This window comes from Procambarus clarkii, chromosome 30 (assembly GCF_040958095.1).
Source record: "Procambarus clarkii isolate CNS0578487 chromosome 30, FALCON_Pclarkii_2.0, whole genome shotgun sequence".
Lineage (NCBI taxonomy): Eukaryota > Metazoa > Arthropoda > Malacostraca > Decapoda > Cambaridae > Procambarus > Procambarus clarkii.
The window spans coordinates 2,500,639-2,516,149 of record NC_091179.1 but is presented as its reverse complement, the minus strand read 5'-3'; the positions used below and the strand labels follow the sequence as shown (position 1 = coordinate 2,516,149).

Sequence of the window (15,511 nt, the reverse complement as noted above, 5' to 3'; positions counted from 1 at the left end):
TCTGTTAAGTGTTTTCATGTTACAGTTGTGTGTGTGTAAACTAAAGTCTTTGAAAATGTAATAAGTTATTACGAAACGCGTTCAAGCGTCGCGTCAGATTAGAAATAAAAATGAATTTTGGAGAATTGATTTTTTAATTACCACCGACAGTAAAAAGAAACAGAAGAAATATTGAGAAAATTCGTGTTAGAATTATTAATCTTACTTTTTTCGGTCATATTTAACAAGATATGTTTACAAGAAAGACTGCTACCAAAATATACTAATTTATATATATATATATATATATATATATATATATATATATATATATATATATATATATATATATATATATATAAATATATATATATATATATATATATATATATATATATATATATATATATATATATATATATATATGTATATATATATATATGTACTCACCTATTTCTGCTTGCGGGGGTTGAGCTCTGGCTCTTTGGTCCCGCCTCTCAACTGTCAATCAACTGGTGTACAGATTCCTGAGCCTACTGGGCTCTATCATATCTACATTTAAAACTGTGTATGGAGTCAGCCTCCACCACATCACTGCCTAATGCATTCCATCCGTTAACTACTCTGACACTGAAAAAGTTTGTGTGTGTGTGTATATCACGAAAATAAACACGTGATTAAAAATATGACAATGTCAGACCACGGAGGAAAAATGAAACAAGAAATTTCCTTAAGTACTATATATATATATATATATATATATATATATATATATATATATATATATATATATATATATATATATATATTTATATATATATATATATATATATATATATATATATATATATATATATATATATATATATATATATTTATATATATATTTATATATATATATATTCCGAAATCTTAATCTTATCTTACAATTTCTCATCATTATTATTATGGGTTGTTATTCCCTCTTCATAAATAAATTAGATATCCTAATATAAAATTAGCAACACTAAGAAAATCACTAAGAGGTGAATATCTCAAACGGTTGTCGTGGCGTCTCTAGCAACATGACTCTTCACTAGGGCTCACCTCGCTGTAATTAAGGAAATTAATGTGAAGTGATTAGCATATGGTGTTCTTAGACAATTATTAAGGTTTAAATGTGCTAAGAGCTTTAAATGTGCTTTAAATGTAATGTAGGTTCTAAGCCTGCAGTCAAGAATCTCATATAAGTCTATGGGTGCAATGTACAGAGATCTGTACGGACAGTTCTTCATCCAACCACATTACATTATTTCTGCACTTGATATATGTTTGTGGATGTAGAGATTAATAACGGATGAGAGACTAAAACAGTGCAAAGATAATTCGTCATCTGTACTTCCTTCATTCACTGCCCTACTTCATCGTTTATTGTGCGAACACTTGTATGTCACACATACAAAAGCAATCAACAATGTTTTGCATGAAGGACACCACAGAACCGACGATGGGCTGGGTGGCTGTGAAGGTGAGCACTGTATTGGCAGTGACGGGGCCGATGAACGTCGCCAGCAGAGTGTTGGCAGAGAATCCTGTTGAGTATGACGAGGAATTTCCAACCCGAATCTTCACGTTGGAAAAATAATAACCTAAGGTCTGGATCTTGACAGAGGTAACAGCACGGTAGGAGCCCAGGGAGAGGGCGAAGTATGACTGGTTAACACAGAAGGAAGAGAAACATTCATGAATACTGCTGCAAAAAAATCCGTCTATTCCAAAGGCAGCAGCATAGTATGCGGAATACTCGTTGTGGGCGGTGACCGAGACGTTGTTCATGATGGTACTTCCCCAGTTAGAGAAGCACGTTCCTGCCATAAATGTCCCTTGACCTGCCCAATTCCTCCCAACTTTGGCGCTGTACAGCTGGCAAGTTCCTCCTGTACGGACGAGAGCGATTCTATTTATTCTCATGTTCTAAAACTAAGACTTTGGATTATAAACAGACACATGAAGACAGAAACACACCCATACCAGACAGACAGAAGAGTGAGCATTTGGGGTCTTGCAGGCAGAGTGCGGCACAGGTAAACTTTCCAGAAACCGGCCTTGACCCAATCGTGCACGCTGACAAGTTGGGGAAGGTCGGATACGTCACCTAAAATGGAAATGTAATAAAAAATAGAAGAAATATTAGTAACAATTGGTAAAAGAGAGCAGAATGGACTAACTTGACTGATATAGAGGAACATCAAAAGAGTTTAAATAGTAGATCACATATATTTATGTTTCATGTGTTTATAAACTGGCAAAATAGAGGAAGGGTGAGGTTATGGCAAAGTATTGTAGATGGGATCTGCAATTAGTGCTGTAATTATAAATATATCAGTGGAATCCACTAAAGAAGTGTAGTTCCCTAGCATTGTGTAGTGTTGATGGTGTTTTAATCATAACACAATGCAATATTCTTCTGTATATTATTTGAAACAGATTTAAAGACATTAAAATGACTAAAATTATATTGCGTAGGAAACGTAAAGAGATAACTTCTTTCCAGCTATTGGAAGATGGTCTTAGTTCGACTTTCTCAATTCCCTAATGTGGTTATTTATATCTATACTGTAGAGATAAATATTTATTTGTTTGTTTGTTTTGTTTGTCTGTCGAAAGTTGGAGGACAGACACTTGGGGTTTGCCTCACCCGAATTGGCGGAGGATCTAGGGTCCGGGATAATCACAGGCCGGTCGGGGTCACCAGAATTCAAAACGGAACAGCGTGCTAAGGTCACATTCAGACACCCCCATACGAAGATTTTTGCTTCAGCCTGTTGGCTACATATCTAATATTTTCAAAACAAAATTGTAAAAACTGCATTTTTCATATAGTAATATACACTATAATTCACTGATCTTTTTTGAAAAACAATCCGCCTGTTCATAATTTTCACGTCATGTACAAGCATCCAGATCCACAGACAATCCTGCCACAGCTTCAAATGTTTCTCAAGCCATCCACTTTCTCAGAGTAAAGGAGCAATTCTTAAATTTTTAGTATTTCACATCACTAAGCTCCTATCACCAGCGATCGCCCGCCCATTAGACAATTATATATTTTTATTAGTGGGAGAGACAGACAGACAGACCAGAAACCGAGACAGAGATAAAGACATAGACATACAGAAGACAGACAGAAACAAGAAAACAGATAGAGACACTTAGATGCAAAAAATATTTATTTTGTATAGAGCGATAGAGCTTTATCGATAGAGTCAATAGAGCTTCGGCCTCACACACGTGGGGTCCAAGGTTCGAGACCCATTCAGCCCAGGTGAATGAAACACTTAGATGCAAAGACAGAGACAGACAGACACCCAGTAGATAGATGGATGTATAAGTTGATAATGGTTAGATGGGGTCGACAGATGGATGGATAGATTGATGGAAAGACAGATGGATAACTAGATGAATAGATACATGGATGGATTCATGGACGGATAATTGGATAGATAGATGGATGGTTAGATGATGGACAGATAAATGAATAGACAGATTTAGAGATAGATGGATAGATATCTTAGTAGATGAATGGACAGATATTTGAGTAAATGAATGGATACACGGATGAATAGATAAATAAATGGATACATGATTAGACTGATAGATAGCTGAGTAGAATGGACAAATAGAGGGATAGATGAAAGGATGAATGGTTGGATAGACACATAGATGGATAGATAGACGGATGGATAGAAAGATGGATGGCTACATTAATCGACAGATAAATTAATAGATAGATGGATAGATTGATTGATAGATTGATAGATACATAGATATGTGAATTGATAGACTAATGTACAATTGAGTGATACAAAGACAGATGGAGGAATAGAAAGATGGAGAGATTCATGGATGGATATGTTGATTGGTTGACAGATTGATGGACAGATGGATGGACGTATAGGTGGAAGGATAGATGGATATATAGAGAGATAGGTAGATGGATAGACAGAAGGATAGATGGATGGATGTACAGAGAGATAGAGAGAAAGATTGATAGATAGTTGTATATATGGATGGAAAGATACATAGATGAATGGGTAAATATTAAATGAATGAGATCAGACGTTCATTTTCAACAAATCAGTCACATTTACTAGAGAAAATGGGAGCCTCAAATATATGACACACTTGCATATATATGCATAAGTTATATGTAACACCAAGAACTCTTCTCCCGTGAAGGATTCTAACCTTTTATTTGAGACGAATATTTGATGCTTGCATTTTCTCCAGTAAATATGACTGATTTGATGAAAATAAACGTCTAATCTCTTACCATGGTGGTGGTGTTGGGATTTTATATGTTGGGGAAATATCTCCCGACTTTCAACCTTTTTAACGATCTGTCAAGGTGTAGTGGTTAGCATACTGGTTATGCCAAGGTGTGTGATGCATCTGGCTCTCTTAGTTTAGAATCCTACACACGAGAAGAGTTGTCGGTATTACATACATAACTTGTGTGTTTAGTTATTGTTGAGAATATAAATAAATGAATTATATATATATATATATATATATATATATATATATATATATATATATATATATATATATATATATATATATATATATATATATATATATATATATATATTATATGCAGAAAATCCACAGAGAAATGGGAAAGTGAGATGAACGTTTCGGATGCTCATGGCCATTGTCAGCACCAGACTTTCGGACAAGTGGGCAGACATACCCACTTTGGGACTGTCAGCCCCAAAGATCTCAAAGTTACACAACCAACAGGGCTCCATCAGGGAACATATAATCTCCTCTCACAACCAGACCATCATCAGAGAAATCTTAACAAGCAACACAGAAATCATCGATAGATACAGCGATAGCAGGAGACTCGACATCAGCGAGGCCCTACACATCAAAAAGTCAACACCAGCAATCAACAGTCAACTATCACATAACTATATTCTACCCACTTCAAGTACCCGAAACAACATAGAAGCAGCAATAGAAATATAGAAGCAGCAAATATAAAACATACCCATTGTTTCGTTTTCTGTCTTTTGTTAGTTCACCCAAAAACATTTGTCATATCACCTCACCCAAAAAACGAATATAATCATGAAATGATGTGTCTAAAAACCTGTCATTGAAAATGTGAGAAGTCCTTGCTAAATGCTTTTCGGCGTCAGTCCATAAATAAAAAAATGAGAAAATGAACTTTGGGGAGTTAATTTTTCAATTACCCCCAACAGTGAAGAAAAACATAAGAAATATTGAAAAGATTCGTATTAGAATCATTAACCCCTTAACTGTGCCGCCTCCAAATATGACAAGTGTGCAGGAAATAAATTCTCTGGAAAAAATTAATTTGTTTTTTTAATTGTCAAAAACCCTTCCCTCAGTATGACTATGTAAAAAGAAAAATCGAAATTGTACTTACTTTGACTGCTATGGGGTCCGTAAGTTGGCGCGTGACATCATCATTCCCCGTTCGCCTATGTCGTAAGCTCCCGAGGCCGGCGGGGTGCGCGAGTTGCCGCGAATATATTTATGTTCATTTTTTGCCCACAGTTCCAAATACATTTGATTTGTTTTTACGTGCTAATCCTGTGTATAATGAACACGTACACTATATTATGGCAGTAAAACATCCATACTGTCCAAACACACTGTGTTACGTGCATGACACTTGTGTACAAATGTTGCACATATTTACCATGTATCATGCTAATTTATGTATATATACAATCTATTTACACACTATACACTGTCATACTATATACATTCACCATCAACAGATTCAGAACACCGCGAGTGTGAGCAGCCACACCCAGACAGGCCCTCCCTCACTCCAATATCTTACTCACAAACATTGCTCCTCCCACCATACTGTTATTGTTTTTATTACACTATTTACACATGTTATATATACCTATATACATGTTTTATTTACCAGAACTCTGCAAGTAAGCCGGTATTGTGTCCAAACAGTACAGTGGCCACCATACACTGCATGACAAATCACACAGCAGACTGCAGACGACGCTACGATTACGACGTCACCTCCCTAACTAAAATAGCTCCTTTCAACATACTCCTGTTGCTGTTATTACACTATATACACACACACTGTATATACCCATGTACATATGTGCTCCCCATAGCGAACCTCGAAACTAGTATGGTGAGCAAAACAAGAGTGGCTGCCACACATAGTGAGGCTACCTCAATTCTCTCCCTTCCTCCCTCACCAAAATTCCTCCTTCCACAATACTACGCACAACGCTAAGTATAACCACAATCCTGGTCACTAATTCCTGTAAATGAATAATTGGCCATGAGTTTATTTTGAAAAGGAACCTAAGAAGTCGTTTGAAGATTCCTAGATGGTCGAAACAGCACCACAGCTGTAGTGCTGTGGCTAGCGCTGTGAACATCGTGAACAGCATTGAATCACTGATATTTGAACAGTGTACCCAGTCATTATCACACTCAGTCTCTTCTATAATACTATCATGGCTAAATAATACAGGTTATATATATATTTTGACATTATTAGGCGATGCTGTAGTCACACGCTGAACAGCAGTATTGTGCGCTCATGCTGGGAGCTACAGCCTTGGTTGCTCACTCACTATTGAGACTCTCACAACCGGGAATGTTAACCACGATTTTTTTTTAAAGATGAGGTCTGTTTACAAGAGCCCTGAGGAAGCGGATGTGAACCCCATGTAGTCGCGGGAGTTTTGAATTGAACATGAAAAATACAAATACCCGGAGGCGCGCAGCACAACCCAGACATGGGCCTGCAGGCGCGTTGCGTGGTTAAAGGGTTAATCTTACCCTTTCGGTCATATTCAACAACATATGTTTTCCAAAATATACTAATATATATATTTTATTAAATATGACCGAAAAAGTAAGATTAATAATTCTAACACGAATTTTCTCAATCTTTCGTACATTATGCTTCACTGTTGGAGGTAAATCAAAAATCACTTCTCCAAAATTCATTTTTATTTCTAGTCTGACGCGACACGGGCGCGTTTCGTAAAACTTATTACATTTTCAAAGACTTCACAAATACACAACTGATTAGAACTTGCGTTTCCCTGATTTTATATCTACATTTGAGTGAGGTGGGAAGGGTGATGTGGCATTACATTTGAGTGAGGTGGGAAGGATGATGTGGCATTAGAGGATATTAATAGGGTATTAAAAGTATCAACACAAGACAGAACACGAAACAATGGATATTGAATAGAAGTGTTTGTAGAAAGCCTATTGGTCCATATTTCTTGATGCTTCTATATTGGAGCGGAGTCTTGAGGTGGGTAGAATATAGTTGTGCAATAATTGGCTGTTGATTGCTGGTGTTGACTTCTTGATGTGTAGTGCCTCGCAAACGTCAAGCCGCCTGCTATCGCTGTATCTATCGATGATTTCTGTGTTGTTTACTAGGATTTCTCTGGCGATGGTTTGGTTATGGGAAGAGATTATATGTTCCTTAATGGAGCCCTGTTGTTTATGCATCGTTAAACGCCTAGAAAGAGATGTTGTTGTCTTGCCTATATACTGGGTTTTTTGGAGCTTACAGTCCCCAAGTGGGCATTTGAAGGCATAGACGACGTTAGTCTCTTTTAAAGCGTTCTGTTTCGTGTCTGGAGAGTTTCTCATGAGTAGGCTGGCCGTTTTTCTGGTTTTATAGTAAATCGTCAGTTGTATCCTCTGATTTTTGTCTGTAGGGATAACGTTTCTATTAACAATATCTTTCAGGACCCTTTCCTCTGTTTTATGAGCTGTGGAAAAGAAGTTCCTGTAAAATAGTCTAATAGGGGGTATAGGTGTTGTGTTAGTTGTCTCTTCGGAGGTTGCATGGCTTTTCACTTTCCTTCTTATGATGTCTTCGATGAAACCATTGGAGAAGCCGTTATTGACTAGAACCTGCCTTACCCTACAGAGTTCTTCGTCGACTTGCTTCCATTCTGAGCTGTGGCTGAGAGCACGGTCGACGTATGCGTTAACAACACTCCTCTTGTACCTGTCAGGGCAGTCGCTGTTGGCATTTAGGCACATTCCTATGTTTGTTTCCTTTGTGTAGACTGCAGTGTGGAAACCTCCGCCCTTTTCCATGACTGTTACATCTAGAAAAGGCAGCTTCCCATCCTTTTCCGTCTCGTAAGTGAAACGCAGCACGGAACTCTGCTCAAATGCCTCCTTCAGCTCCTGCAGATGTCTGACATCAGGTACCTGTGTAAAAATGTCGTCAACATACCTGCAGTATATGGCCGGTTTCAAGTTCATGTCGACTAAGACTTTTTGCTCGATGGTACCCATGTAGAAGTTTGCAAACAGGACACCTAGGGGAGAACCCATAGCAACCCCATCTACTTGCTTATACATATGCCCATCCGGGCTCAAGAAGGGTGCCTCTTTAGTACAAGCTTGGAGTAGTTTCCTCAGAATACTTTCTGGCATGTCAAGAGGAGTACAGGCTGGATCACGATACACTCTGTCGGCTATCATTCCGATTGTCTCGTCCACAGGTACGTTGGTAAACAGCGATTCTACGTCCAACGAGGCTCTTATCCCTGTGGCCCGTGCGCCCCGCAGTAAGTCCACAAATTCCTTTGGAGACTTCAGGCTGAAGGCGCAAGGAACATAAGGAGTCAGCAGGCCGTTGAGTCGCTTTGCCAATCTGTACGTGGGTGTGGGTATCTGGCTAATGATTGGCCGAAGTGGGTTTCCAGGCTTGTGCGTCTTGACATTTCCATACGCATATCCAGGTTTATATTCCCCAATGATCTTTGGCAGGTGGAGTCCGGATTTCTTGGCGTTCACAGTTTCGATCAGTTTGTTGACCTTTGCTTTTAATTCGGCTGTAGTGTCCTTCGTTACCCTTTGGAACTTAGTTTGGTCAGAGAGTATGATGTTCATTTTCGCCAGATATTCGTCTTTTTTAAGAATGACATATATTGGCGACTTGTCACCTCTCCTGACAACTATCTCCTTGTTCTCACGAAGGCTTTTAGCTGCCGCTCTAAGCTCGGGGGACAGTATGGTGCTTCTGTAGTTGCCTCGATTCTTTCCTCCTTCTGCAATAAGTTCTGCTTGTAAGGTATCTTTGGTAGTGACCTTCTTTTGTGTCTCGAGGTCGAATATGTCGTCCAACAGAATTTCCAACTCCACTTTCCGGGCCATTTCACTCGGTCTGGACATAACATGACAGTTTATGCCCAGATTTAGGAGAGTGACTTGGTCTGGGCATAAACTGTCATGTTATGTCCAGACCGAGTGAAATGGCCCGGAAAGTGGAGTTGGAAATTCTGTTGGACGACATATTCAACCTCGAGACACAAAAGAAGGTCACTACCAAAGATACCTTACAAGCAGAACTTATTGCAGAAGGAGGAAAGAATCGAGGCAACTACAGAAGCACCATACTGTCCCCCGAGCTTAGAGCGGCAGCTAAAAGCCTTCGTGAGAACAAGGAGATAGTTGTCAGGAGAGGTGACAAGTCGCCAATATATGTCATTCTTAAAAAAGACGAATATCTGGCGAAAATGAACATCATACTCTCTGACCAAACTAAGTTCCAAAGGGTAACGAAGGACACTACAGCCGAATTAAAAGCAAAGGTCAACAGACTAATCGAAACTGTGAACGCCAAGAAATCCGGACTCCACCTGCCAAAGATCATTGGGGAATATAAACCTGGATATGCGTATGGAAATGTCAAGACGCACAAGCCTGGAAACCCACTTCGGCCAATCATTAGCCAGATACCCACACCCACGTACAGATTGGCAAAGCGACTCAACGGCCTGCTGACTCCTTATGTTCCTTGCGCCTTCAGCCTGAAGTCTCCAAAGGAATTTGTGGACTTACTGCGGGGCGCACGGGCCACAGGGATAAGAGCCTCGTTGGACGTAGAATCGCTGTTTACCAACGTACCTGTGGACGAGACAATCGGAATGATAGCCGACAGAGTGTATCGTGATCCAGCCTGTACTCCTCTTGACATGCCAGAAAGTATTCTGAGGAAACTACTCCAAGCTTGTACTAAAGAGGCACCCTTCTTGAGCCCGGATGGGCATATGTATAAGCAAGTAGATGGGGTTGCTATGGGTTCTCCCCTAGGTGTCCTGTTTGCAAACTTCTACATGGGTACCATCGAGCAAAAAGTCTTAGTCGACATGAACTTGAAACCGGCCATATACTGCAGGTATGTTGACGACATTTTTACACAGGTACCTGATGTCAGACATCTGCAGGAGCTGAAGGAGGCATTTGAGCAGAGTTCCGTGCTGCGTTTCACTTACGAGACGGAAAAGGATGGGAAGCTGCCTTTTCTAGATGTAACAGTCATGGAAAAGGGCGGAGGTTTCCACACTGCAGTCTACACAAAGGAAACAAACATAGGAATGTGCCTAAATGCCAACAGCGACTGCCCTGACAGGTACAAGAGGAGTGTTGTTAACGCATACGTCGACCGTGCTCTCAGCCACAGCTCAGAATGGAAGCAAGTCGACGAAGAACTCTGTAGGGTAAGGCAGGTTCTAGTCAATAACGGCTTCTCCAATGGTTTCATCGAAGACATCATAAGAAGGAAAGTGAAAAGCCATGCAACCTCCGAAGAGACAACTAACACAACACCTATACCCCCTATTAGACTATTTTACAGGAACTTCTTTTCCACAGCTCATAAAACAGAGGAAAGGGTCCTGAAAGATATTGTTAATAGAAACGTTATCCCTACAGACAAAAATCAGAGGATACAACTGACGATTTACTATAAAACCAGAAAAACGGCCAGCCTACTCATGAGAAACTCTCCAGACACGAAACAGAACGCTTTAAAAGAGACTAACGTCGTCTATGCCTTCAAATGCCCACTTGGGGACTGTAAGCTCCAAAAAACCCAGTATATAGGCAAGACAACAACATCTCTTTCTAGGCGTTTAACGATGCATAAACAACAGGGCTCCATTAAGGAACATATAATCTCTTCCCATAACCAAACCATCGCCAGAGAAATCCTAGTAAACAACACAGAAATCATCGATAGATACAGCGATAGCAGGCGGCTTGACGTTTGCGAGGCACTACACATCAAGAAGTCAACACCAGCAATCAACAGCCAATTATTGCACAACTATATTCTACCCACCTCAAGACTCCGCTCCAATATAGAAGCATCAAGAAATATGGACCAATAGGCTTTCTACAAACACTTCTATTCAATATCCATTGTTTCGTGTTCTGTCTTGTGTTGATACTTTTAATACCCTATTAATATCCTCTAATGCCACATCATCCTTCCCACCTCACTCAAATGTAATGCCACATCACCCTTCCCACCTCACTCAAATATAGATATAAAATCAGGGAAACGCAAGTTCTAATCAGTTGTGTATTTGTGAAGTCTTTGAAAATGTAATAAGTTTTACGAAACGCGCCCGTGTCGCGTCAGACTAGAAATAAAAATGAATTTTGGAGAAGTGATTTTTGATTTACCTCCAACAGTGAAGCATAATGTACGAAAGATTGAGAAAATTCGTGTTAGAATTATTAATCTTACTTTTTCGGTCATATTTAATAAAATATGTCTACAGGAAAGACTGCTACCAAAATATACTAATGTTAATATATATATATATATATATATATATATATATATATATATATATATATATATATATATATATATATATATATATATATATATATATATATATATATATATATATATATATATATATATATATATAGTAGGGTGTACCACCTCTAGCTGGAAGAAGGGGGACCCATAGCCTCGGAATATATATATATACCCCCCTGATAGGGGGTATATATAAATATATATATATTAGTATATTTTGGTAGCAGTCTTTCCTGTAGACATATATTATTAAATATGACCGAAAAAGTAAGATTAATAATTCTAACACGAATTTTCTCAATCTTTCGTACATTTCTTTTCACTGTTGGAGGTAAATCAAAAATCAATTCTCCAAAATTCATTTTTATTTCTAGTCTGACGCGACACGAGCGTGTTTCGTAAAACTTATTACATTTTCAAAGACTTTAGTTTACAAATACACAACTTAATAGAACTTACGCATCTCCGATTTTATATCTACATTTGAGAGAGGTGGATGGGGTGAGGTGGCATTAATAGGGTATTAATTTTATCAACACAAGACAGAACAAGAGGTGGCATTAATAGGGTATTAATTTCATCAACACAAGACAGAACACAAAACAATGGGTATTGAATAGAAGTGATTGTAGAAAGCCTATTGGTCCATATTTCTTGATGCTTCTATATTGGAGCGGAGTCTTGAGGTGGGTAGAATATAGTTGTGCATTAATTGGCTGTTGATTGCTGGTGTTGACTTCTTGATGTGTAGTGCCTTGCAAACGTCAAGCCGCCTGCTATCGCTGTATCTATCGATGATTTCTGTGTTGTTTACTAGGATTTCTCTGGCGATGGTTTGGTTGTGGGAAGAGATTATATGTTCCTTAATGGAGCCCTGTTGCTTATGCATCGTTAAACGCCTAGAAAGAGATGTTGTTGTCTTCCCTATATACTGGGTTTTTTGGAGCTTACAGTCCCCAAGAGGGCATTTGAAGGCATAGACGACGTTAGTCTCTTTTAAAGCATTCTGTTTTGTGTCTGGAGAGTTTCTCATGAGTAGGCTGGCCGTTTTTCTGGTTTTATAGTAAATCGTCAGTTGTATCCTCTGATTTTTGTCTGTAGGGATAACGTTTCTATTAACAATATCTTTCAGGACCCTTTCCTCCGTTTTATGAGCTGTGGAAAAGAAGTTCCTGTAAAATAGTCTGATAGGGGGTATAGGTGTTGTGTTAGTTGTCTCTTCAGAGGTAGCATGGCGTTTCACTTTCCTTCTTATGATGTCTTCGACGAAACCATTGGAGAAGCCGTTGTTGACTAGGACCTGCCTTACCCTACAGAGTTCTTCGTCGACTTGCTTCCATTCTGAGCTGTGGCTGAGAGCATGGTCGACATAAGCGTTAACAACACTCCTCTTGTACCTGCCTGGGCAGTCGCTGTTGGCATTTAGGCACATTCCTATGTTCGTTTCCTTAGTGTAGACTGCAGTGTGGAAACCTCCGCTCTTTTCCATGACTGTTACATCTAGAAAGGGCAGCTTCCCATCCTTTTCCATCTCGTAAGTGAAACGCAGCACGGAACTCTGCTCAAATGCCTCCATCAGCTCCTGCAGATGTCTGACATCAGGTACCTGTGTAAAAATGTCGTCAACATACCTGCAGTATATGGCCGGTTTCAAGTTCATGTCGACTAAGACTTTTTGCTGGATGGTACCCATGTAGAAGTTTGCAAACAGGACACCTAGGGGAGAACCCATGGCGACCCCATCTACTTGCTTATACATGTGCCCATCCGGGCTCAAGAAGGGTGCCTCTTTAGCACAAGCTTGGAGTAGTTTCCTCAGAATATTTTCTGGTATGTCAAGAGGAGTACAGGCTGGATCACGATACACTCTGTCGGCTATCATCCCGATTGTCTCGTCCACAGGTACGTTGGTAAACAGCGATTCTACGTCCAACGAGGCTCTTATCCCTGTGGCCCGTGTGCCCCGCAGTAAGTTAACAAATTCCTTTGGAGACTTCAGGCTGAAGGCGCAAGGAACATAAGGAGTCAGCAGGCCGTTGAGTCGCTTCGCCAGTCTGTACGTGGGTGTGGGTATCTGACTAATGATTGGCCGAAGTGGGTTTCCAGGCTTGTGTGTCTTGACATTTCCATACGCATATCCAGGTTTATATTTCCCAATGATCTTTGGCAGGTAGAGTCCGGATTTCTTGGCGTTCACAGTTTCGATCAGTTTGTTGACCTTTGCTTTTAATACGGCTGTAGTGTCCTTCGTTACCCTTTGGAACTTAGTTTGGTCAGTGAGTATGATGTTCATTTTCGCCAGATATTCGTCTTTTTTAAGAATGACATATATTGGCGACTTGTCACCTCTCCTGACAACTATCTCCTTGTTCTCACGAAGGCTTTTAGCTGCCGTTTGAGCTCGGGGGACAGTATGGTGCTTCTGTAATTGCCTCGATTCTTTCCTCCTTCTGCAATATGATTCTGCAATGGATTCTTTCCTCCTTTCCTTCTGAGGAAAGAATCGAGGCAATATATATATATATATATATATATATATATATATATATATATATATATATATATATATATATATATATATATATATATATAATTTTATATATATATATATATAATTATATATATAAAAATTATATATATAATTTTAACTCCAATAATTTTTTTTACCGCATACATAATGAAATGGGTAGCTTTATCATTTCATAAGAAAAAAATTAGAGAAAATATATTAATTCAGGAAAACTTGGCTTATTAGGCAAATCGAGCCTTGCATAGTAGACCGAGAAGTGCGTTCTGGCTACTAGGTACGACATATATATATATATATTTTATATATATATATATATATATATATATATATATATATATATATATATATATATATATATATATTTATATATATATATATATATATATATATATATATATATATATATATATATATATATATATATATATATATATATATATATATATATATATATATATATATATATATGTCGTACCTAGTAGCCAGAACTCACTTCTATGCCTACTATGCAAGGCCCGATTTGCCTAATAAGCCAAGTTTTCATGAATTAATTGTTTAATTAATTAAGAATGTAAATTTACCTTTAATAATGAGTATTATTTACAGACTTTTGGAATGTCAATGGGGAATCCTCTATCGCCATTGCTCTCAAACCTGTACATGGAATTCTTTGAAAAGAAATTCGTTTCAAAAATAACTCCTGGAATCATTCCTTGGTTTAGATATGTTGATGATATCTTGTGTATTTGGCCTTCAGATGTAAACACAGACGAATTTGTAGCCAAACTTAATGACCAAGTTACCTCCATAAAATTTACTATGGAGACTGAAATTGATAAATGTTTGCCATTCTAAGATGTGCTTATTCATAGGGAAAACTCTTCATTAAAGTTTAGTGTTTACAGAAAACCTACGAACAATTTATCTTATGTTCATTATTTTTCAGGGCATAAATACAATGTAAAAAAGTCAATTTTTTCTTCAATGTATCTAAGAGCTCTTCGAGTTGTGAGTCCAGAATTCTTAGATGAAGAATTTAAGAATATTGATTCGATTGGTCTTAAGCTTTGTTACCCACTGAATTTTTTGGAAGTTTGTCGTAACAAAGCTCGTCGTACATATTATAATAATGTATGCAGTGAAAGGATTCGCCCAAAGAATGTGTTATGTTTACCATATTTCTCTGGGTTTGAGAATATTGTCAAGGCCTTGAAACTTTTTAATATAGATGTAATGTTTAGCTACGAAAACACTGTTGGTAAGCTATTAGTAAGGAACAGCCCTCGTAGTGATAATTGCGTCATTTATAAAATACCTTGTAAGGAATGTAATAAGTTCTATGT

General features: G+C 38.3%; 1 protein-coding gene across 1 annotated transcript in view; it reads right to left on the bottom strand.

Moving 5' to 3' along the window:
• Positions 1-931: 931 nt before the first annotated feature.
• Positions 932-15,511, bottom strand: part of LOC138369848 (uncharacterized) — a 110,351-nt gene continuing 95,771 nt past the window's right edge. The window contains exons 3-4 of the mRNA XM_069333592.1: positions 1,990-2,113; positions 932-1,895 (exon numbers count right to left, since the gene is read on the bottom strand). Coding sequence (XP_069189693.1) covers positions 1,387-1,895; positions 1,990-2,113 — 633 coding nt within the window. The 3' untranslated portion in view covers positions 932-1,386. The remainder of the gene's footprint in view (positions 1,896-1,989; positions 2,114-15,511) is intronic.